At 37.9% G+C, this 25,627-nt stretch overlaps 2 protein-coding genes across 5 annotated transcripts in view; one reads left to right on the forward strand and one right to left on the reverse strand.

Annotated features, from left to right (window-relative positions):
- Positions 1–331: 331 nt before the first annotated feature.
- Positions 332–12,630, reverse strand: LOC138334284 (uncharacterized). Its single transcript, XM_069282920.1, has 6 exons — positions 12,551–12,630; positions 10,912–11,099; positions 10,369–10,395; positions 7,354–7,539; positions 6,125–6,223; positions 332–1,011 (listed from the first exon to the last, which is right to left on the reverse strand). The coding sequence occupies exons 2-6, from the start codon at positions 11,079–11,081 to the stop codon at positions 951–953; spliced, it is 543 nt and encodes a 180-aa protein (XP_069139021.1). The 5' UTR covers positions 11,082–11,099; positions 12,551–12,630; the 3' UTR covers positions 332–950.
- Positions 12,631–16,326: 3,696 nt separating this feature from the next.
- Positions 16,327–25,627, forward strand: part of LOC138334285 (LIM domain-binding protein 2-like) — a 56,423-nt gene continuing 47,122 nt past the window's right edge. For 2 of the 4 annotated variants that reach the window (XM_069282922.1, XM_069282925.1), the window contains exons 1-2: positions 16,327–16,477; positions 21,314–21,433. In XM_069282922.1, coding sequence (XP_069139023.1) covers positions 21,381–21,433 — 53 coding nt within the window. In that variant the 5' untranslated portion in view covers positions 16,327–16,477; positions 21,314–21,380. Of the gene's footprint in view, positions 16,478–17,233; positions 17,361–21,313; positions 21,434–25,627 lie in introns of those variants that run through there. The other 2 variants (XM_069282923.1, XM_069282924.1) reach the window with 2 other exon arrangements.

Below are 25,627 nucleotides of genomic sequence, written 5' to 3' on the forward strand. Positions count from 1 at the left end.
CTGTTCCCCCTCCCCCAAGGATGCTTGTGGTCAAATTTGGTTACAATCCATGCAGAACTCTATGACTAGTAGCGATTTAAAGGAAATGTTGACGGACGGACGGGACGGACGACGGACGGACGGACGACGGACGACGGACGCCGCGCCATGACATAAGCTCACCGGCCCTTCGGGCCAGGTGAGCCAGAAAAAAACCCATCAACCAGCAGTCAGTACCTGGCAACTGCCCCACAGGAGATTCAAACTCCCAACCTAGAGGTGGCTTGTGGTAATATGTCGAGATATCTTAACCACTAAGCCACTGTGGAGTTCAATAATATTCTCTAACAAATTTGTATAAAAGTACATATGTAATTTGTTAATTTTCATTGATTAAATAACACCTTTTACCAATATTTCTCACTCAAACTATTTGTTTGTTGCTTTATTACTAAATTTCAGATCGAAACAGATGATATTTAATAATCAGATTTGTTATTCTCTTTCTTAAAAGTATAGACTTTTGTTTGTGTGAACACTTATGGTAACAGATAAATGCAGCAATGGTTAATTGATAACACATACACATAAAACAAATAAACATATTACTGGAGTATCTAAGTTGTAGATAATACTTCATTTGTCTCTGGCCATCAAATCCTTTGACTTCATATTTTCATCAAATTACATACACATTTAGTATCATCTCATCATGACTAAGGTACTGATTTTCTATATCAAATTACAGTACAAGCTTCTGTATGAGTCAGATACAAATGGAAACATATCAGTTGCTATAGTTACCAAGGTAATACACATCAGATACATTTTACTAAATAAACATATACATGAATATATTAAACTTCTATCTAGGGTTATAAATAACATTCCTCTTCTCTCTAGCCCTAATATGCTCTGGCTAATGAACTGTCTATAAAGTAATTTATATATATATATATGACACCATTATCTCAGTGTGATATGAGGGCATCATTCTCCGACGTTGTGTGACTGTGGGGTGTAGTGGAGGACCTGTTAAATCAAGCAGAACAGATTTTTTTTTAAATTTTAACCAAAATGAAAATAATTTTGGCACATCCTAGTAACTACATGTACTTTCAATCCATTTGCTCTAAAACTACATAAAAATAATATCTTAATGACAGGATTCAATCTGCAATTCTAAACATGGTGCACTTGCATCAGTAAATAATAGATTCATCTCGTCAGCATGACTCAGACGAGCAAGTGATAGAATGTCAGATACCTTAACCACTCAGCCACCACAAAATCATCCTCAATGCTCCAGGGATTACTATCATTGTCCTAATATCACCCATGGAATATCTTTTAGCAAAAATGAAGGCACCTCGCCATTGTTGACTGTGTCACTATAGAAGGTACAAAGGAAGTTACCTGTCCATGACCTCCCCATTGTTGACTGTGTTACTATAGAAGGTACAAAGGAAGTATAAGTTACCTGTCCATGACCTCCCCATTGTTGACTGTGTTACTATAGAAGGTACAAAGGAAGTTACCTGTCCATGACCTCCCCATTGTTGACTGTGTTACTATAGAAGGTACAAAGGAAGTTACCTGTCCATGACCTCCCCATTGTTGACTGTGTTACTATAGAAGGTACAAAGGAAGTTACCTGTCCATGACCTCGCCATTGTTGACTGTGTTACTATAGAAGGTACAAAGGAAGTTACCTGTCCATGACCTCCCCATTGTTGACTGTGTTACTATAGAAGGTACAAAGGAAGTTACCTGTCCATGACCTCCCATTGTTGACTGTGTTACTATAGAAGGTACAAAGGAAGTTACCTTCCATGACCTCGCCATTGTTGACTGTGTTACTATAGAAGGTACAAAGGAAGTTACCTGTCCATGACCTCGCCATTGTTGACTGTGTTACTATAGAAGGTACAAAGGAAGTTACCTGTCCATGACCTCACCATTGTTGACTGTGTTACTATAGAAGGTACAAAGGAAGTTACCTGTCCATGACCTCGCCATTGTTGACTGTGTTACTATAGAAGGTACAAAGGAAGTTACCTGTCCATGACCTCGCCATTGTTGACTGTGTTACTATAGAAGGTACAAAGGAAGTTACCTGTCCATGACCTCCCCATTGTTGACTGTGTTACTATAGAAGGTACAAAGGAAGTTACCTGTCCATGACCTCGCCATTGTTGACTGTGTTACTATAGAAGGTACAAAGGAAGTTACCTGTCCATGACCTCGCCATTGTTGACTGTGTTACTATAGAAGGTACAAAGGAAGTTACCTGTCCATGACCTCCCCATTGTTGACTGTGTTACTATAGAAGGTACAAAGGAAGTTACCTGTACATGACCTCCCCATTGTTGACTGTGTTACTATAGAAGGTACAAAGGAAGTTACCTGTCCATGACCTCCCCATTGTTGACTGTGTTACTATAGAAGGTACAAAGGAAGTTACCTGTCCATGACCTCGCCATTGTTGACTGTGTTACTATAGAAGGTACAAAGGAAGTTACCTGTCCATGACCTCGCCATTGTTGACTGTGTTACTATAGAAGGTACAAAGGAAGTTACCTGTCCATGACCTCGCCATTGTTGACTGTGTTACTATAGAAGGTACAAAGGAAGTTACCTGTCCATGACCTCGCCATTGTTGACTGTGTTACTATAGAAGGTACAAAGGAAGTTACCTGTCCATGACCTCGCCATTGTTGACTGTGTTACTATAGAAGGTACAAAGGAAGTTACCTGTCCATGACCTCGCCATTGTTGACAGTGTTACTATAGAAGGTACAAAGGAAGTTACCTGTCCATGACCTCGCCATTGTTGACTGTGTTACTATAGAAGGTACAAAGGAAGTTACCTGTCCATGACCTCGCCATTGTTGACTGTGTTACTATAGAAGGTACAAAGGAAGTTACCTGTCCATGACCTCGCCATTGTTGACTGTGTTACTATAGAAGGTACAAAGGAAGTTACCTGTCCATGACCTCGCCATTGTTGACTGTGTTACTATAGAAGGTACAAAGGAAGTTACCTGTCCATGACCTCGCCATTGTTGACTGTGTTACTATAGAAGGTACAAAGGAAGTTACCTGTCCATGACCTCCCCATTGTTGACTGTGTTACTATAGAAGGTACAAAGGAAGTTACCTGTCCATGACCTCCCCATTGTTGACTGTGTTACTATAGAAGGTACAAAGGAAGTTACCTGTCCATGACCTCGCCATTGTTGACTGTGTTACTATAGAAGGTACAAAGGAAGTTACCTGTCCATGACCTCGCCATTGTTGACTGTGTTACTATAGAAGGTACAAAGGAAGTTACCTGTCCATGACCTCCCCATTGTTGACTGTGTTACTATAGAAGGTACAAAGGAAGTTACCTGTCCATGACCTCCCCATTGTTGACATTGTTGACTGTGTTACTATAGAAGGTACAAAGGAAGTATAAGTTACCTGTCCATGACCTCGCCATTGTTGACTGTGTTACTATAGAAGGTACAAAGGAAGTTACCTGTCCATGACCTCGCCATTGTTGACTGTGTTACTATAGAAGGTACAAAGGAAGTTACCTGTCCATGACCTCGCCATTGTTGACTGTGTTACTATAGAAGGTACAAAGGAAGTTACCTGTCCATGACCTCCCCATTGTTGACTGTGTTACTATAGAAGGTACAAAGGAAGTTACCTGTCCATGACCTCGCCATTGTTGACTGTGTTACTATAGAAGGTACAAAGGAAGTATAAGTTACCTGTCCATGACCTCGCCATTGTTGACTGTGTTACTATAGAAGGTACAAAGGAAGTTACCTGTCCATGACCTCGCCATTGTTGACTGTGTTACTATAGAAGGTACAAAGGAAGTATAAGTTACCTGTCCATGACCTCGCCATTGTTGACTGTGTTACTATAGAAGGTACAAAGGAAGTATAAGTTACCTGTCCATGACCTCCCCATTGTTGACTGTGTTACTATAGAAGGTACAAAGGAAGTATAAGTTACCTGTCCATGACCTCGCCATTGTTGACTGTGTTACTATAGAAGGTACAAAGGAAGTATAAGTTACCTGTCCATGACCTCCCCATTGTTGACTGTGTTACTATAGAAGGTACAAAGAAGAAGTTACCTGTCCATGACCTCCCCATTGTTGACTGTGTTACTATAGAAGGTACAAAGGAAGTATAAGTTACCTGTCCATGACCTCGCCATTGTTGACAGTGTTACTATAGAAGGTACAAAGGAAGTTACCTGTCCATGACCTCGCCATTGTTGACTGTGTTACTATAGAAGGTACAAAGGAAGTATAAGTTACCTGTCCATGACCTCGCCATTGTTGACTGTGTTACTATAGAAGGTACAAAGGAAGTTACCTGTCCATGACCTCGCCATTGTTGACTGTGTTACTATAGAAGGTACAAAGGAAGTTACCTGTCCATGACCTCCCCATTGTTGACTGTGTTACTATAGAAGGTACAAAGGAAGTTACCTGTCCATGACCTCCCCATTGTTGACTGTGTTACTATAGAAGGTACAAAGGAAGTTACCTGTCCATGACCTCCCCATTGTTGACTGTGTTACTATAGAAGGTACAAAGGAAGTATAAGTTACCTGTCCATGACCTCGCCATTGTTGACTGTGTTACTATAGAAGGTACAAAGGAAGTTACCTGTCCATGACCTCGCCATTGTTGACTGTGTTACTATAGAAGGTACAAAGGAAGTTACCTGTCCATGACCTCGCCATTGTTGACTGTGTTACTATAGAAGGTACAAAGGAAGTTACCTGTCCATGACCTCCCCATTGTTGACTGTGTTACTATAGAAGGTACAAAGGAAGTTACCTGTCCATGACCTCCCCATTGTTGACTGTGTTACTATAGAAGGTACAAAGGAAGTTACCTGTCCATGACCTCGCCATTGTTGACTGTGTTACTATAGAAGGTACAAAGGAAGTTACCTGTCCATGACCTCGCCATTGTTGACTGTGTTACTATAGAAGGTACAAAGGAAGTTACCTGTCCATGACCTCCCCATTGTTGACTGTGTTACTATAGAAGGTACAAAGGAAGTTACCTGTCCATGACCTCCCCATTGTTGACTGTGTTACTATAGAAGGTACAAAGGAAGTATAAGTTACCTGTCCATGACCTCGCCATTGTTGACTGTGTTACTATAGAAGGTACAAAGGAAGTTACCTGTCCATGACCTCGCCATTGTTGACTGTGTTACTATAGAAGGTACAAAGGAAGTTACCTGTCCATGACCTCGCCATTGTTGACTGTGTTACTATAGAAGGTACAAAGGAAGTTACCTGTCCATGACCTCCCCATTGTTGACTGTGTTACTATAGAAGGTACAAAGGAAGTATAAGTTACCTGCCCATGACCTCCCCATTGTTGACTGTGTTACTATAGAAGGTACAAAGGAAGTTACCTGTCCATGACCTCGCCATTGTTGACTGTGTTACTATAGAAGGTACAAAGGAAGTTACCTGTCCATGACCTCGCCATTGTTGACTGTGTTACTATAGAAGGTACAAAGGAAGTTACCTGTCCATGACCTCGCCATTGTTGACTGTGTCACTATAGAAGGTACAAAGGAAGTTACCTGTCCATGACCTCGCCATTGTTGAATGTGTTACTATAGAAGGTACAAAGGAAGTTACCTGTCCATGACCTCGTCATTATTGACTGTGTTACTATAGAAGGTACAAAGGAAGTATAAGTTACCTGTCCATGACCTCGCGCCATTGTTGACTGTGTTACTATAGAAGGTACAAAGGAAGTTACCTGTCTATGACCTCGCCATTGTTGACTGTGTTTCTATAGAAGGTACAAAGGAAGTTACCTGTCCATGACCTCCCCATTGTTGACTGTGTTACTATAGAAGGTACAAAGGAAGTTACCTGTCCATGACCTCCCCATTGTTGACTGTGTTACTATAGAAGGTACAAAGGAAGTTACCTGTACATGACCTCCCCATTGTTGACTGTGTTACTATAGAAGGTACAAAGGAAGTTACCTGTCCATGACCTCGCCATTGTTGACTGTGTTACTATAGAAGGTACAAAGGAAGTTACCTGTCCATGACCTCCCCATTGTTGACTGTGTTACTATAGAAGGTACAAAGGAAGTTACCTGTCCATGACCTCGCCATTGTTGACTGTGTACTGAGGTGGAAGCTGATATGGCGGAGGGGAAGCACTGCGTGCCTGTCGTCTGTCACGCCTACGATCTCTGTAAATATACCATAGTTTGAAATCTTAGAGATTTAAATTAGCAGGCATGTCAATTTTAAGTACCAAACAGTCAAAAAGAGACTATTTTTTTTTTTAGTTTGCATATAAACTAATGTTCATCTTTGTTACCAGAAATAGAACCATTTTCACCTGATGTATTTTAAAGTATAACATAAACCTTTGTACTATCATATCAATGATATGGCTAATATCAGGCATACTGGTCCAAGTTTATATACCACTATATAGATATATGGCTTCAACATAACAGTGCAAAAGCATTCCATTTTTATTTATCATCTGACATGGCTTCTTGTTACTAGCCACTATTTTTACTTACCATCTGACATGGCTTCTTGTAACTAGCCACTTTTTTTACTTACCATCTGACATGGCTTCTTGTAAGCGCCACTATTTTTACTTACCATCTGACATGGCTTCTTGTAACTAGCCACTATTTTTACTTACCATCTGACATGGCTTCTTGTAACTAGCCACTTTTTTTACTTACCATCTGACATGGCTTCTTGTTACTAGCCACTATTTTTACTTACCATCTGACATGGCTTCTTGTAACTAGCCACTTTTTTTACTTACCATCTGACATGGCTTCTTGTAAGCGCCACTTTTTTTACTTACCATCTGACATGGCTTCTTGTAACTAGCCACTTTTTTTACTTACCATCTGACATGGCTTCTTGTAAGCGCCACTTTTTTTACTTACCATCTGACATGGCTTCTTGTAACTAGCCACTATTTTTACTTACCATCTGACATGGCTTCTTGTAACTAGCCACTATTTTTACTTACCATCTGACATGGCTTCTTGTAACTAGCCACTATTTTTACTTACCATCTGACATAGCTTTTTGTAACTAGCCACTATTTTTACTTACCATCTGACATAGCTTCTTGTAACTAGCCACTATTTTTACTTACCATCTGACATAGCTTCTTGTAACTAGCCACTATTTTTCCCAGCTTTTACAGGAACATATATATATATATAAGCTGAAGAACTGTCATCAAATCATATTGAATAAAACGTTCTACCGGAGTAAAAATTATGACCCTATAATTATAGTGATTGTACAGATTCTATATTTATCAGCTAACTAGGTAACAAACCTCTGAAGTGTACTAGGGGCAGACTGACACGTATCTCGTCCCTGCATGCCTCTACGGTAGCGGTGTTCTCGATCGAGAGTCATCGATCCACTGCGACTTGACAACAGTAGTGTATCTCTTTTCCTAGAGAGTTCCCGAAGACCTTGTGATGCTCTTCTGATGGAGTTGTATTTATCCAGACTGATGCTGAATATTAATAAATGTATGTTCTATACATTATAAAATATTGTGTTTGTACAGTAAAGCTTCCAATCAAGCTACTGGGGAAGCAGCATCAGTAGTAAAGCTTGTGGATTTTTGTGTAATTTAGGATCACAAATACATTAATAAATAAATAGATATAGTCCAATCAAGCTATTATTATAAATTTTAATTTGTTTAAACAGTCATAAAGCTGATTAACTATTTTTTAATTTTATCGGGGTATGAAAAAAGCGGATTCGCACAAAAGTTTGCAAACAAATTTTTTTTTCATACCCCGATAGTATCTTAAACAAGAGGCCCATGGGCCTTAACGGTCATCTGACTCATGGCACAAAACAACAAAGTCAAAGTATAAAGCAAATTGGTTAACGATTAATATAAACAATACAAGGAACTCCTTAGTTCAATATGTAAGTTTCTGAAATAGGTAAATATAATTTGTTGAACAAACTTGGTAGCCCTTCATCCAAATATGGTTGTAACCAATTCAAGGATTAATATGAGGAGTCGTCAGATTTTAAAGCCAAATTTCAGCAAAGCTCCCATTTTGGACCTCCGCCGTACTATCCCCATGGGTCTTAGCTCGGTCCTTTATAAAATATGATTGTCCTCACCTAAAGTTCCCCCTTCTGAATCAATTAAAACCCCTATAGAACAATTTTCATTGAGATCGGAGACTGAAACCTGAAAACAGGAAGTGGGCCAGTGGCCATCTTGGAATACCAAAATCTTTATGAAAATGTTTTCATGTAGTTCGGCATCAATTAAAACCCGAATAGACCAATTTTCATTGAGATCGGAGGTTGAAACCTTAAAACAGGAAGTGGGCCAGCGGCCATCTTGGAATACCAAAAATCTTTACGAAAATGTTGTATGTTGTTCGGCATCAATTAAACCCCTATAAAATCATTGAGATCGGAGACCGAAACCTGAAAACAGGAATTGGGCCAGCTAAAATTAAGAAAATTTGCCCTTTTGGGGCCCCACCCCTCAGCCCCTAGGGGTCAAACCAGACTCATTTATATAAAATATGATTGTCCTTCCCCAATGATGTTTCACACCAAATATGGATGAAATTCATCCAAGGATGAAGGAGGAGTAGGATTTTAAAGCTAAAATTAAGAAAATTTGCCCTTTTAAGGCCCTACCCCTCAGCCCCTAGGGGTCGGACCAGGCTCATTTATATAATATATGATTGTCCATCCATAATGTTGTTTCACACCAAATATGGATGAAATCCATCCAAGGATGAAGGAGGAGTAGGATTTTAAAACTAAAATTAAGAAAATTTGCACGTTTGGGGCCCCACCCCTCAGCCCCAAGGGGTCGGACCAGGCTCATTTATATAAAATATGATTGCCCATCCCAAATGATGTTTCACACTAAATATGGATGAAATCCATCCAAGGATGAGGAAGGAGTAGGATTTTAAAGCTAAAATTAAGAAAATTTGCCCTTTTTGGGGCCCCACCCCTCAGCCCCTAGGAGTCGGACCAAGCTCATTTATATAAAATATGATTGTCCTTCCCCAATGATGTTTCACACCAAATATAGATGAAATCCATCCAAGGATGAGGAAGGAGTAGGATTTTAAAGCTAAAATTAAGAAAATTTGCCCTTTTGGGGCCCCACCCCTCAGCCCCTAGGAGTCGGACCAGGCTCATTTATATAAAATATGATTGTCCTTCCCCAATGATGTTTCACACCAAATATAGATGAAATCCATCCAAGGATGAAGGAGGAGTAGGATTTTAAAGCTAAAATTAAGAAAATTTGCCCTTTTGGGGCCCCATCCCTCAGCCCCTAGGGGTCGGACCAGGCTCATTTATATAAAATATGATTGTCGGTCCCCAATGATGTTTCACACTAAATATGGATGAAATCCATCCAAGGATGAAGGAGGAGTAGGATTTAAAAGCTTAAATTAAGAAAATTTGCCCTTTTGGGGCCCCGCCCCTCTGCCCCTAGGGGTCGGACTTATCTCATTTATATAAAATATGATTGTCCTTCCCCAAGGATGTTTCACACCAAATATGGATGTAATTCACTCAAGGGTTTAGGAGGAGTAGGCTTTTTGTATAAATAGTTTTTACGCACGACGCACGGCGGACGGCGGACGGCGGACGCGCATGGCGCACGGCGCAAGGGCACGGCGCAAGGGCACGACGACGACGGACGAAACACGATGACAATAGGTCATCCTGACCTTCGGTCAGATGACCTAAAAATAGTGACATCAATACTTATAATTAATTTCATACTATATTTGATAAAATGAAGTATGTTTAAATGTACCATTATAGTGGTTTTTCAAGGGATTCTTTTTTCCGGATCAATACGCAACGTCAATGTATCTATTGTGACGTCACGATAACGTCGGGTTTTCGCGCCATTCTCGGATTTGTTTTGTTTATAGTGGTATGCAAAAAAAATATTGGCCAATCGGAAAGCCGGATTTGGTATGAAAACAAATTTTAATTTGTTTAAACAGTCATAAAGCTGATTAACAACTGGTTTATAGCTTGTTCCTTCAAACATATCTCATAAATTATCTCCCCTTGCCTAAGTTGCCTCTATTCACTAGCGTGTAAGCAAACCCAGAGTACCATAACTAAAACTTTACATCTAACTAACGACCATGCAATATCTTAAATTCAGCACTGCATTATACATATGGTGATGACAATATCTATAATAATTGCTACAAAATATGGACAGATGAACAGAAACAATATTTAATCTAGCTAACAAAAGCTTTGATAATGCTTAAAGTTTTGTTGCGCAAAAGTGGAGACAAGAATATTTACTTACTCTTCCTGACTTTCTGATTTCTTCCTCCTGCAATGAATATAGATTCTATCATCAGAAAACTATTATAACATGTTTATAAATTAAACATGCAAGATTTTATACCATATGTAGTGATTACATGTATGTGCTTTAGTGAAGTGTATCATTTACTAAATTATTGGACAGTATTGTAAATTATTTAGTAAATCTTATTACAGTTCTATATAAATCTCCCGTCAAAAACCTTTAGAGAGATGATCATGAGGTCATGTGATGTGTGTTTCAACAACATATAGACTTGTTTCAAAACATCTCAAAATTTATTTGAAATCATTACATGACTCATTCAGAATACATTAGATAGTAAATAGTAGCATAGATTGAAAAATCACACCTGTAAATCTTATTTTGCAGGACCATGATCAATATTCAAACTTTCAGAGATTCATCTGAGACTAAGACTAATGACTAAATTTAATCGAAATTTGAGTTATATGTGTAAGTTCACAGGGTCCAACTGTACTACCATCCTAGTCTTTTTCTTGCAGACTTATATACACCAACCTCCTTGTACAGCTACAGCAGAGCACCATGCTAAGGACCATGGCCAACAAGAGTATGATGCCTGCAGGAATCACCACAATATACACAAACTCCATCCACATATCACGACATCTCCGCTCCCCATCACACAGATCAGGTGGGCTGAACACAGGCACCGGGTACACCTCCATTGTGTTAATGTGTTTTATCTATAAAAATATAACACAATAAAAATTACCATACATAGGCGAAATGGCCATGGATTTGAATTGCTATATATATGCATAATTAAATACATCCTTGATAATCCAGGGGTTCTAATCACTTACGATTTCTACACCCCTGGACTTTCTCATAGTTAAACTGGAGAGAACAGAACAGAACTGGTAATTTAGTCCTTTGATGTACATCAAAAGAGTCTTATAACTGTATACTGTGGTTGACTGTGTGGCTTTGAAGTTAGGTGTCGCTCTCTCTGAAGTCTTCAAAGAAAATTTTTGCAGGCCTGTGATTGGTTCAGATTTGTTCCCCTGATTATGAGCTGCCTTCAATTTTACTATAAGATAGTCCAGGGGTGTAGAGATTGTATGTGATCAGAACCCCTGAAATATTGAGGAGGAATTGTATAATAACTACACAAAATTTTAGCTATTGGTGGTTTTTTTATATTAGTTGCAGCCATGGGTATATACATGATACTGCAGCATCATGAATAATTCATCACTCAAATCTTAATTTAAACAATCGGAAGATATATAAAACTTAAGGTATCAAATGAATCAGTATCATGAATGTTTCAACATATCTGCCAGTCAGGAAAAGACAACTCTGTCCAAAACATTAGCAAGACCCAATGAGAAACTCCAGAAAAATCACAAAATCCATCAAAAATCTTATGTGTAAATAACTAAAGACCTATTAAAAGTGAATATTCAATAGCAACAAGCTCATGATAGCTGGTGATCTTTATTTTCTGTACGTCTATACCGGTTTATCCTGTACAGGCCTGTGATTGGATCAGCTGTTTTCCGCTGAACTGCCTCCAATTTTACTATGAGATAATCCAGGGGTGTAGAAATCGTAAGTGATCGGAACCACTGGAGTATAAAGGATGCAAACGTGCATGCACCACTTATATTTAAGGTGTCGATGCATGTGTACCAGTATGGGAACCACTGCAGTTGGATTATTTCTGTAATAGACCCTTACAAGAGGTAGGTCAACCTGATTTGATTTTCCAGAATAAAGTTTAGAAGGCTCGAGTAGGGCTTCCGACGAGAGACATCTATCAAACGTCCGAATATAAAAGAGTCTAGAGAAGGAATTTCAATAGGGATTACCTGAACAACTCTACGTGCATCATATTTTTGTTTCCCTTAACAAGAGCTCTGATGAATTAGTAGATATGTTATTTTCTTCCTGGTACACACTTATTCATTTTCAAAAGAAACATCAAAACTAAGTATTACGAAAATCACAACAAATACAGTTGAAAAAAAATGTCACAAAAAAATCAAATTTCACGGTACCGACACACAACTGTTTCCCAGTACATTTCAGATTTACAAAGACATGTATGGGTACGAATCAAACCACACTTGGTTCTTCAAATCCTTGTATAATGTCGGAAGATGCAAAAGAAATACTTCGAAATACAAACCACAGTCTTTGAGGCAAGAGGCGAGACTGAGAAATTGTTTCACTCTTCCAAGTTTACCGGATATTAATTATTGTAAGTTAAATTTAGACGAATCATCGGATAGAATTTTCCGGAATATGTTTTACCGGAGTAGGTAGACGTATATTAGAGTTACTTCCCTTCGTGTTTATAGACTGGTTGACCCTTCGTGTTTATAGACTGGTTGACCCTAGTTGTTGGTTGAAAAAGGTTCGAATCGGTTGTTCCGAATAAATGAAAACAGCCTTCGTCAACTTTGGTTGAAACTTTTTTCATCACAATCGTGCGTTGCCTTTGGCACAGGAACCTCCGCTTTATAGACTTTTAACTACGCTGGCTTAATACTTTATGAAGTGTATATATATGTATACAAGTTTAAACACATTGTTTTTGCATAAATATAAAGTTAAAATGTTGTGTTGTGGATCGATATTAGACTCTACCAATTTTTCCAAATAAGATTTTTGCAAACAATTTACCTGCAGTTTTTTAATCTGTCATATTATTTGTTTTGCTCTCAAAAGTTTGCCTAAGCTATCTATTTTTTTAAAGATAGTATTAATTGTTTCAGAGTATATGGGGAAAAACCTAGACACACACCGGCGGTCCCGCGGCCGATCGTAAAAAGGATGGAGTTGTCAATCTCCGTGTCTGATATGAGATTATTTATGTGATGTATAGATTGATTTTTTAATGGTACATCTTTTGATTCCTATATTCCTGAAATCCCAACTGTGCATGTTATACACAACTTGATAATGAGATACAGAAGTTATTTCATAAAGAATATATCTAAATAACTTATTATAATTTATCAATTCGATATCTGAAATTATTATAAAAAAATTTTACCATCACTGGAAATCTCAAGACTGATTAATAAATTCAGTCCAGCGGCAACGTTTTCTTTATGACCGGTTATTTAATGTAAAAATACAGTCAGTAGCCACATGGTAGATATAGTCTATGAGTTTTTGTTTTGTGTGTGTGTGTTTTTTTTTTTTTTTTTTTTTTTTGTTTTTTTTTAATTTGTAGGGTAGAGTGATCTTAAGTCGGACACGATCTAGAGTCGGACATTTTTAACACGTCTTACCGCCCTTATTCCGGTTACCACGTTACAAAAAAACGCTGTCTACATGCTAAATGAAGTATTGACTTTCTAGAGTTGTCTCCCGTTGATAACTTTCTCGTTTACATATTTTGCCAAGTCTGATCGCGAATAGTAGCAAAAGCGGTACATTTCACTGTGAGAGCGGGTAAAGTTTTGTGATTTCAAACTGATATGAGAAGTCATTTCTTTTGATTATTACGGCATGCAACTTAAAGCTGAAGTTTAGCTGTAAGATTTGTGTAAAACAAATGCAGAATTATCTTCAATTTGCCGATAGACACAGCATTTTATCTGATAATTTGGTTCAAAGTCGCAAACGTGATTTGATCTTGAGTCGGACACCAAAAATGTCCAAAACGATCATAAGTCGGACAGTGAATTTTAACATTATACCAGTGAATATATGTGATATATAGACATAAAGAGGTGCTGTAATTACCCTTTTTTTCATCATATAAGTTTGAAACTTTCATCCCTTATTTTTTTTATAAATATTTCTTATCTATTTTTGATTTTCTAATCAGTCTTTTAAGTTTCCTTTCAGGTCACCATTGGTATTCTTCTTTAATTTTTAATCAGGATGTATGGCAGCGCACATTTAAGTAGAAAAACGTGTGTAGCCCAATGAATAAATTTTAAATATATATATACAACAAGATTTCTCATATTTTATTGGTGCCATCCTGTTGATTGTACAGTTACATAATGTACTTTGTAAAGCAAAGAAGTGATATCGAGTACGCAATACACGAATATTTTACTTGTCCATCAAATAGACAAATTTCTCTGACATATCAATGATATATATATCAAAACTCATTCTCTGAATCATTTATCTAAAATATCGGCAACACAAGCTACAATGTAGACACAGTGAACTTTAATTTGGGATGGCCATGACTCATGATTAGCGCGGGAAAAGGATGTTGTCCATCCAGCCATCCTGGAATTTGGACACAGCACTTTTGGTTGGATAGTTTTCAATTCTTTTTAAAGTAATTGGAGCAGGTTCTGCATGTGTTTATTAGGAACACCGGAGTTGCTATTGGCAATCGTCAATTCCTGAAAATGTTTGTGCTTTGCAAAGGACAAAGTCTCCTAGCATCAAAAAATGTACAGTGTATTTCAGAATGGGTTTAGAGCGACAGGTATTTCTCCTTATTCAACTTATGCAACCACGATAAAACACAAACTCAGATTAGGCAAATACATGTAGTTGTTTAATGATAAGGCCAGTGTGCTCGCCACGTCTGACCACGTAACATCGATACATAGCGCGTTTGAACTGCAGATCCTTTTCGTGGTTTAGTACGTCATGTTCTAAACTTTTACTAACATTGATAATTTTTCCCTGGAATCTTAGTAATAACTGAATATACTTTCAAGGAACACATTATGTTAAAACATATAACAACCCAATTTCAAGCATTGTATGAAACAAAATCAATATACATTCCCTTATTAAAATTGACCGCAGTTTCTTTCGTTTTTCAGTCCATGAAATATCTACAACTATTTCGTCAGGCTCATTTGTTATACAAGCTATATTTATTGATTTCCCAGGGATACACTGTATGTAAGGTGGAAACATTTTAAAGTGAAGTATATAGCCACATCACGTGCCCGCAAACGCACGTGTATCTATTCAATGTCGGAGCAAATGTAATGTTGTAGCATACACAATACAAAATGCATTTTTTAGTCATGTGCAGTTTGCTTGACAACTGGCGATATGTCAATTACCGAAAGTAATATGAACAACAAATTTCTTATTTAATGATAAATGACTAATATTTTTGATTCAGAATTGTATAAAATGTTAACTTAATCCGATTGTCCGACGTAATATCAAAGCGATCTGGACTGTCCGACTCATAGTCAAATGCGTCCGACTCTCGATCGAATTGCAGGTTAGGTACTTTATTTGCTCTGTATTGTATTGTAAGGTAAAAAACGAGAGTATCGAAATGGAAATATGATGCAGAAAGTGTGCTCTCTCGGACGGTACCCATTAGATTAATAGTGGTCTTCATATCTCGACGTACTGCTGTTCTGAACATAAAGGGTGTCCGACTTACGATCACTTTACCCTATTAGATACATTGAAATAATTATTTTAAAAAAAATACCGTTTCATGGCGGCTCCCTAACAAATCTGTTGATATAACTATTACAGTATAATATTATCGGCGACATAGATAAATCTCTGATATTATGACGCAGTGGTACGAAACAAATATAAGATTGTGCATGCATATAAAAAGAAGTTGAAAATTTTAAATTTGTGAATGTTGTTTTTCCGTATTTGCATACTACGGAGTTATCTGCCTGTGAATTCTTTTTTTCATAATTTGTATTGGATGCATCGAAATAAAAACTGAAACTTTCATTTTCATGGTGGCTCTCTTTCACAGCTTAATTACAGCATAAAAAGTAGCAAAAACACAAAAAAAAATCTGTCGAAATTACTACTCAGTAGATTATGAACATTCTGACAAATGGTACGAACATACAAATATAAGATTTTGCATATAAACAAGAAATTTAATATTTCAAAATTGTTTCAATGTTGTTATACGCATAATGTAGGCTAAATATTATCCGGAAATTCGTCCCATTTCGGAATTTTCGGCGTACGACTCCATTGATTAGATAATTAGATTACTACCCAGCATGCATTGCTAATAACAATGTTGAGTATCTTTGTTGCTTGAGCATCATCAAAAGTATTTTTATGCTTTCATAATTGCATATTTGCACTTCTCTGGTCGTTCTGCATCAAAGGTTGGTAAACCTACGTAAGTAAATTCTGTATGGCGAGTTTATCTAGCTCGAGGCACCTCGCATGTGTATTCCAAACCCCGGTGTGATTGTGATAACATCCGCACTGACTTAGACTGATGGCAGAATGATGCTCGTTGTTCAACGTTTTGGTTCCTAATTAAGTTCATCATCCATATATTTAAATATTCGATCCTATAGATTAATATTTAACTTCTTGTCTAAGTGAAAATTCAAATTTGAACCAGAAATTATGTCCACCAAAAACCTCGATTGGGTGCCGAGTTGTGTATTGGGCTGTTTAGTACGATATTGTATGAATTCGTACCCTTGAAGGACCAATATTCGTCAGGGTAATCAAATCTTCCGTATATCAACAAACCAGCAAGAAATAAAATTTAGGGCACTTGACCATACATTGTTAAAAGGAGCATATCGATGTAGTTTGTACATTATATAATTAAATAGTCTCTATCATTAAGCTTAAGGAGCATGCAAATATGCTTCTTTGGCTCGGTCAACAGAACCATGCATGCTTAATTAGTTACCTTATATCAAGGATTTATAAGTGAGAAGGATTCTTACTGTCTCTTTACATTACTAAACACCACGCGAGACGCCTATGAACCGGGAATAAAAAACGTTTTTCTCAACAAATACTTGTCTTATCGAGTCAAACGAAACACCAATGTAAAGTTTATTAAATTTCACATGTTTATTACTTGATTTAAGGACGGAAGACTTAGAGGATATGTCTTAAATTTTCGTTAAAAATATACGACAGCCCATGAAATGACAGCCCTCTTCAGAAAGTAAGACGGTAACCCTTGCACCCGCAAGCTACATCAAAGGCTGCGCCGGCGGATATCAAAGGAAAATCAGTTGTCGTCCAACGTCACGGTCAGTGCACAAACACAAAAGCTCCTGCCTTGTACTTCCCAAAAACCCAGTGTGACATATCCTTCTCATATACGTCCTTGCTTATATATATATAGCTAGCTCTGACAGTCTCGGAGAATCCCAAGATGTGAGACAACCTCATTTTACAGACAGTGAAAAAAGTAAAATGTAAAGAGGAATTTATAGAGATGGAAGCCACAGTTGAATAAACTTTTTAAATTTACAAAACATCAGCACCTTCTGCTTTATAGCACAATATAACACTACAACGAGTTTTCCTTTCTTTGTTGGTGTTTTTCCAAAAATACTGTATTTTCTGTAATACGCTGATTCTGGGATACAAGGAACTTTTCTGGTTAGGAGGTAGAAAAAATTGATTTGTTCATGTGACAGCAAAAAATTTAGGGCAAGAGTTTGATTCTGTTTCTAATGAAGCATTGAAATGGCCCATTTCACGAGTGTTGAATAAAAAATAAGTTCATAAACAAAACAAAAATGATATTCAACCAACATTACAGTATTAGATTTAAAGTATAGAGTTTCCGTGCAATAGTATATCGACGGAAAATTGTAGCTGACTGGACTTGGGGTCCCAACATGTCTAATGATCGATGTTTACGTTCAGTATACAATTGAAGTTATTGAAAAATAGATCCGCATTATGGGTTAATTGAATAGTTTGACAGTAAATAAAACAACAAGCTGTAAATTTAAAAATAAAATCTGTATAAATTTCCAAACCTTATCAAATAAGCTGCTCTTGTGTATAAATTTCCAAACCTTATCCAATAAGCTGCTCTTGCTAGTGCAACAGAGACACAGCAGATTGTAAAAGATCTTTCATTTCAGTGTCAAATATTACATTATAACATCAAAAAGAGCAAGCGTTTCGGCAGAGACCTTTGACATATTGATGTGTGAGTTGATGTGAGCTAAGATTATAACTGAGTTTGTTTTTGAAAAAGCTGTATACATGTGTGGAGATGTAAGATAAGAAGGGCCATTTTCTTTACTAAAACATAAACAGAATAAAAACAAGTCAAATGTTCTTTTATTTATTCATTAACATACAAAGCAACATGAGTAAACAATTTCAAAAAAGCTGGCCCATGGTTTTGAAAAATGACCCCTCTTTTTGGCTCTGATGGACCGGATGACCCATGCTAATGCAAAATCATCTGAAGCTCTGAGAATACCAATGTCCGCGTATAGGTCATTTTTGGTAATACTTGCTCGATAACGGAACTAAGATCTAGATAAACTGTTATGCTTTGTGTTTCTCATTTGTTATTGATTTTTGGGAAAATGTACCCAGGTAAGTTAAGAAATAATTTGTGAGTGGGACGTCAGATACTGTTGATTTCCAAGTGTCTAAATTCAATTTTTGTGGATACACTGTATTTAGTTTATATTTGATACATCATGTTCTGATAATTAATGTTAAATGTTCTGTCATGATATGTAGTTTTCAACCAATGTACAATCATTACATATGCAGCCATTTTGTTTCAAATGTGCCCTAAATGAAATCACGTGGTGATGAAAGTCACATGACTAAGCTGACTGAATGTTGTATTCTGGAAATGGTGTATTACTGGTAGTGCCCCTTCCTCTATATAATGAGGAAAAATGAGGTAAAAAGGGTATAAAGCTAGTATACTTAATAACCCAACATAAAAGGCCAAAATGAATTCAAAGTAACATCAAAATCATTTCTATGGAATATATATTCAGCCACTATAGGGCTTTCTTCAGTCCAAAATAACACAATGTGTTTGTCTACATGTTTGTTTACATCTATTGTGTGCAGGTATGAATTGTCTCGGCCTGTTTGATGTATATGGCGGGTTATTTCTACCCAACATGCTATGTGCACTAAATCAACCCCAGCCTGTTTAAACAACGGTTATAACCACAAGATACTTTATCAGATAGACTCATGTAGCCATAACACTGACATATCTATCAAAAGGGGATATTTTATGCAATCAAATGCATGGTCGAAACTTTACACGCATGTGATCTTGAGTGCACATTGTAAGAAGGTAATGATCACCTGAACATGGCATGACGGCAGACCCCCAATGGGACGCTGTCAGATCCTCTGTTCATCGGAGTGGTCATAAGGATCTGTATCTTAATCAGATTGCCTATCACATATTGCTGTTAACAGCCGTGGTTCCCTAGTAACCACCACTCTCTCTACGGCAGGTTGCTCCCATTCTGACCTAGAATTGAGGAGCTTGACGGCAACTGATCCGTGTATAGCGACCACCTCTGAGACTTGTCTTTCGAGTGGCTTGGAGAAGATATCTTGATGACTTCTCACTTGAAGTTTCTAATGTCACCTGGTCTCCTGTATGTTCTTCGAGCAAGTGCTTAGCCAGAGCATTAGAGAGATTACCGCTCTCTACTTGACGCCTGTGTTCCTGGAACTGGGTATAGGCATTCTGGCCAGTTTCACCAATGTACTCGGCCAATGTGTTGTGCTTGGCACAGATTTTGCATGTGGCTTTGTACAGCACACCGGACCGGAAGTGTAATGACCCACCACCAGAACCGGGGTTGCTTTGAGTTTGACATAGCACACACTCCCCTCGTTGACACTCATCACCAGATTTAGTGTCAGTACGAACAAGTTGCTGCTTGATCGTCTGCCAACCAATTTCAACCACCCTGATATTAACGCCAAGTCTGTGCTTCTGGACCGCTGTCACCCCTTGTACACATCTGGCAAGTTCTGCACCAGGAGTTGATGGTACGAAAATTACGGTGTCAGCTGGTCGAAACCATGATGCCTTTTTCATGTTCTTTCTAGACCTGCGCTAATTTTTCTTCCAACATCTAGGCCGATATAGGGGCATATCACCACACTCGCTCACGGATGCCTGATTGGCATAGCCTCTGAGGACAGCAATGATAACATTGGCCCTAAAAGACTGGGTATCCTGATATAAGCATCATCTCTGCAAGATCCTCCATAAACTCTTGGCGCAGTTCTGGTACCAAAGATGGTCTGGTGTTACGCAATCCACATATGCCGTCCTTAATTAGGGATTGGCGTTTCATGGACACAGGGAGTGCACTGTGATTGAGGATGAATTGTGAGCTGGAAACCACTTTCTTGTAGAACTTCCAGTCCACACACCCATCCATGCCGCAAATTTGGACCTGAATGTCCAGCAACGGCATCCATCCAGAATCATCGGTCGAGGGGTAATCAACCTCCATTCTTGTATAGGGGCATACTGAGTTGACAACCTCTTTGATTATCTGCGCCGTCCTCTATATGCGCCCTCCCATTTTCTTGAGGAGTTGAAGTTGTATAAATGCCCCATCCCATGGATTTCACCATGTTTTACAACATTTGATGCTTTTAATTAAATATCAACATTAATTAAAAAATAATGTTGCATCCTATATAATGTGAACATAAATTGTGAATCTTTTACATGTGAATCACAACATAATATTAATAATGCGTCTTAAAGGTTAAAAGACATATGCTTTTGTTTACTGTAACCGATTAATGTGTCATGAGTACAGAAATAGTTAAAATATGGTTTACTTTTTCATACACAACTTAGATTTTGGTTCACTAGTAAGCACCCCCCTTTTGTTAGAATTTTTAAGTACTCTAGGTGTTAATTATGGTGAATATGGTACTTGTATATGATTTCTGGAACTTAAGGAGACCTAAAATGAGGCTGAGGTCCTCATTCAGCACACATGTAATCATATCCAAGTGTTTATTGTATACTTCAATTTACTAGGTACTGGGTATTAGATCTAAGAGATAAATTTATTAAACTATTTCCAGATCAGTCAGATGAGGAGAAATATTCCAATCAATTACTGTCAGTCGGTAAAGTTTTAGTAAGTAAGTTCCTGATCTTTATCACTGACTCAGTATTGTCTTTGAATAATTTTTTTCTTTTTTTTTTTCTTTCCAGGTTTTGTTTGAGAGCTCCATTATAACCAATCATCATACTGGACAGAGCGCAATTCCTGGGTCCCAGGATGCCGGCCGGGCAACCTATCCCGTCTCCCATGGATAGAGATCATGGAATCGCGTAAGTTGATGTGTAATTAAATTATCAGGGCCCAGTTTCATGAACATCTTAACTTTAAGGAATTCCTTATCTTAAATGTCCCCAAAGCAAAACAAGTTACAAAAGTCAAGGAAAAAACTTACAGTAAAGGAGCCTTCCTTAAATCTGTAAAGCTTTCATATGGAGAACATTCCTTAAATTTAAGGAATGTTCATGAATCTGGGCCTAGCTCAAACCAAAAGGATGAGCGATAGCTTGTAATTTTTGTTTACTAAACTTTTAATATTATCAAATTTGGTTTTTATGGAATGTTACAAAATGGAAGTTAAAATTTTATCTGAATAACTCCAATTGAAAGCCCCAATGTTATAATATATTTTATGATTTAATTTCATATGTTATTTCGCATCTATAAAAAATGTCCTTCCGTTTTTTGTCTATGTCTTTATTACTCCAAAAGATATTGAAAATATTGCGCTGGAAGGGTTTTATAGATCTTGAAAATTTGTATATCAAATTTGTTGATTTATTTTTGTGTTCTATATATGCACACTTTAATTTAGAATATAACACCACTTTTATTTTGATACTTTGAAAGAAAAATGTGTTGAATGTTGAAGTGGTATTTGAACAGACAAGGGAGACAACTGTGTACAACATGAACAGGGAGGCAACTCTAGTAACCTTATATGCAAATGCATATTGTGTTTAAACTACTAACATAATAAATGAATAAATATTCCATTAGATTTATTTAAGAAATATATATATGGTAATTAATTGCTTATTATCATAAACAACTTATTAAATTTATTAGATGGAGATGCTGATAGTGAAAGTTAATATGTGTTAAATATTGTAATGATTACTATATATAACAACACATATAAAGTGTATGGTTGTTTGACAAACTATTAAGATTAGTCACTGAGAATTAATGATAGTTTACTATTTTAATAACCATTGCCATGTGGTTCTATCTCGTGCGTGTTTTTTGCTTTCTGTAAAATACACATTAAATGTAACATTTATATATAATTAATTGAATAATTGTTGATCATGAGGGAATTTATGATGGTGGTTAGAAATGAGTTTTGATGATGAGGAGATTATTTATTAGGGTTGAGTAGAGATTAGTTATTGGGGATGGGTAGAGATGAGTTGTTGGGGGTGGATAGAGATTAGTTATTGGGGATGAGTAGAGATTAGTTGTTAGGGGTGGGTAGAGATTAGTTGTTAGGGATGGGTAGAGATTAGTTATTTGGGTTGGGTAGGGATTAGTTGTTGTTAGGGATGGGTAGAGATTAATTATTTGGGTTGGGTAGAGATTAGTTGTTAGGGATGGGTATGGGTAGAGATTAGTTGTTAGGGGTGGGTAGATAATAGTTGTTGGGGATGGGTAGAGATTAGTTATTGGGGGTGGGTAGAGTTTATTTATTGGGGATGGGCAGAGATTAGTTGTTAGGGGTGGGTAGAGATTAGTTGTTAGGGATGGGTAGAGATTAGTTGTTAGGGATTTTGTTTTTCATAATTCAACTGAATTATTAGTCAATTTTTATTACCCTATAGGCATTGTTCCCATAAAGTACATGCAGTCTCCATCATGACACATTAGTCCGTCGCAGTGGAAATGCTTTCTTACCACACAGACACCTATTGATTCAAGTGATATTCATAGTTATTTCTTGCCAATTTATATACATAGTTATAATCTGGGGATAGTGTTTAATTCCAATAAAAAGTGTTTCCCGAGTTTGAAGTATCAATTTTGACATTCCAATTATAGATTATGAAAAATGAAACTGATTCCCATCATTATAGGTGGGTAGAGATTATTCTTGAGAATGGGTGGAGATTAATTATGGAGGATGGACAGAGATTTTTTTATAGACCTGGCCCGAAGGGCCGGTGAGCTTATGTCATGGCGCGGCGTCCGTCGTCCGTCCGTCTGTCCGTCAACATTTCCTTTAAATCGCTACTAGTCATAGAGTTCTGCATGGATTGTAACCAAATTTGGCCACAAACATCCTTGGGGGAAGGGGAACAGAACTTGTATAAATTTTGGCTCTGACACCCCGGGGGCAGGAGGGGCGGGGCCCAATAGGGGAAATATAGGTAAATCCTTTAAATCGCTACTTGTCATAGAGTTTTGAATGGAATGTAACAAAATTTGGCCACAAACATCCTTGGGGGAAGGGGAACAGAACTTGTATAAATTTTGGCTCTGACCCCCCGGGGGCAGGAGGGGCGGGGCCCAATAGGGGAAATAGAGGTAAATCCTTTAAATCGCTACTAGTCATAGAGTTCTACATGGATTGTAACTAAATTTTGCCACAAACGTCCTTGGGGGAAGGGGAACAGAACTTGTATAAATTTTGGCTCTGACCCCCCGGGGGCAGGAGGGGCGGGGCCCAATAGGGGAAATAGAGGTAAATCCTTTAAATCGCTACTTGTCATAGAGTTCTACATGGATTGTAACCAAATTTGGCCACAAACATCCTTGGGGGAAGGGGAACAGAACTTGTATAAATTTTGGCTCTGACCCCCCGGGGGCAGGAGGGGCGGGGCCCAATAGGGGAAATAGAGGTAAATCCTTTAATTCGCTACTAGTCGTAGAGTTCTGCATGGATTGTAACCAAATTTGGCCAGAAACATCCTTGGGGGAATAAGAACTGAGTTTGTATAAATTTTGGCTCTGGTCCCCGGGGCAGGAGGGGCGGGGCCCAATAGGGGAATTATAGGTAAATTCTATAAATTGCTACTTAATTGTCCTAGAGTTTTGTATGGATTGTAACTAAATTTGGCCACAAACATCCTTGGGGGTAGGAGAACAGAACTTGTATAAATTTTGGCTCTGACCCCCCGGGGGCAGGAGGGGCGGGGCCCAATAGGGGAAATAGAGGTAAATCCTTTAAATCGCTACTTGTCATAGAGTTCTACATGGATTGTAACCAAATTTGGCCACAAACATCCTGGGGGGAAGGGGAACAGAACTTGTATAAATTTTGGCTCTGACCCCCAGGGGGCAGGAGGGGTGGGGCCCAATAGGGGATTTAGAGGAGAGGTTAATATTAAAATTCCTTCAGAAAAGAAACAATGAACCTGTATTCAGAAAATTATTTGGCATTACAAACCAGGTGAGCGATACAGGCCCTCTGGGCCTCTTTTTTATAGATGATGGACAGAGATTATTGTTGAGGATGGACAGAGATTAGTTGTTGGGGATGGGTAGAGAATAGTTGTTGGGGATGGCTAGAGATTATTTATTAGGGTTGAGTAGAGATTAGTTGTTTGGGATGGGTAGAGATTAGTTGTTGCGGTTGGGTAGAGATTAGTTGTTAGGGGTGGGTAGAGATTAGTTGTTGGGGATGGGTAGAGATTAGTTATTGGGGATGGGTAGAGATTAGTTGTTGGGGGTGGGTAGAGATTAGTTATTGGGGATGGGTAGAGATTAGTTGTTAGGGGTGGGTAGAGATTAGTTGTTGTGTATGGGTAGAGATTAGTTGTTTGGGGTGGGTAGAGATTAGTTGTTAGGGATGGGTAGAGAATAGTTGTTGGGGTGGGTAGAGATTAGTTATTAGGGTGGGTTGAGTAGAGATAAGTTATTGGGGCGAGTACAATTGGGCTGATGATCGGGGGAAAATCAGAAAATATTTGGGAAAAAAAAAAATTTAAACCTGTTTACTGATTAAATACAGTTGAATCTGTACTAACGACCATCTGTATTAAGCGACCCTCTCCGACCCTCTCCGTGGTCACCAAAAATCTCTATACAGCAACCAGAAAAACGAATGTCATTTCGATCTTTCCAAAACGCCCATTATCCGGTTTTGACACAGCTTGGGCAGAGCAATTAAGTCTATAGCTTGTTAATGTTAATTAATGTTAACAAAAGAGAACAATTAGCCTGTAACTGAAGCCCTGTATAAGTAATGTCACACTGGGGTAAGTGAATCTGACTGGTCTTTTCACACCTTTATTACTGTCAGACGGAATGCATGGGTCAAGTTCAATGGCCGTCTCCATTCATTTGAAAGGATATTACGGTTAAATAATAAACTGTTTGATACAACCCGATAAACATTATTTAAAACAAACACAAGTAGTGACTGACAATACTTTACTTACATGAAAATGAAATATGAAAGCAGTCGAACAAACAACACATGCAGCGTTTGTTTAGGCTGCCATCTTGGATGGGTCATAGTAATAGAC

This window comes from Argopecten irradians, chromosome 11, assembly GCF_041381155.1.
Source record: "Argopecten irradians isolate NY chromosome 11, Ai_NY, whole genome shotgun sequence".
Taxonomy (NCBI): Eukaryota; Metazoa; Mollusca; class Bivalvia; order Pectinida; family Pectinidae; genus Argopecten; species Argopecten irradians.

Coding starts and splice junctions, on each gene's coding strand:
- LOC138334284 (XM_069282920.1), bottom strand. CDS start 11,081: ATGGAGGTGTACCCGGTGCCTGTGTTCAGCCCACCTGATCTGTGTGAT. Junction 6,224..7,353: donor GCCCCTAGTACACTTCAGAG/GTTTGTTACCTA, acceptor GTATATTTACAG/AGATCGTAGGCGTGACAGAC. Junction 1,012..6,124: donor AATGGCGAGGTCATGGACAG/GTAACTTCCTTT, acceptor TTGATTTAACAG/GTCCTCCACTACACCCCACA.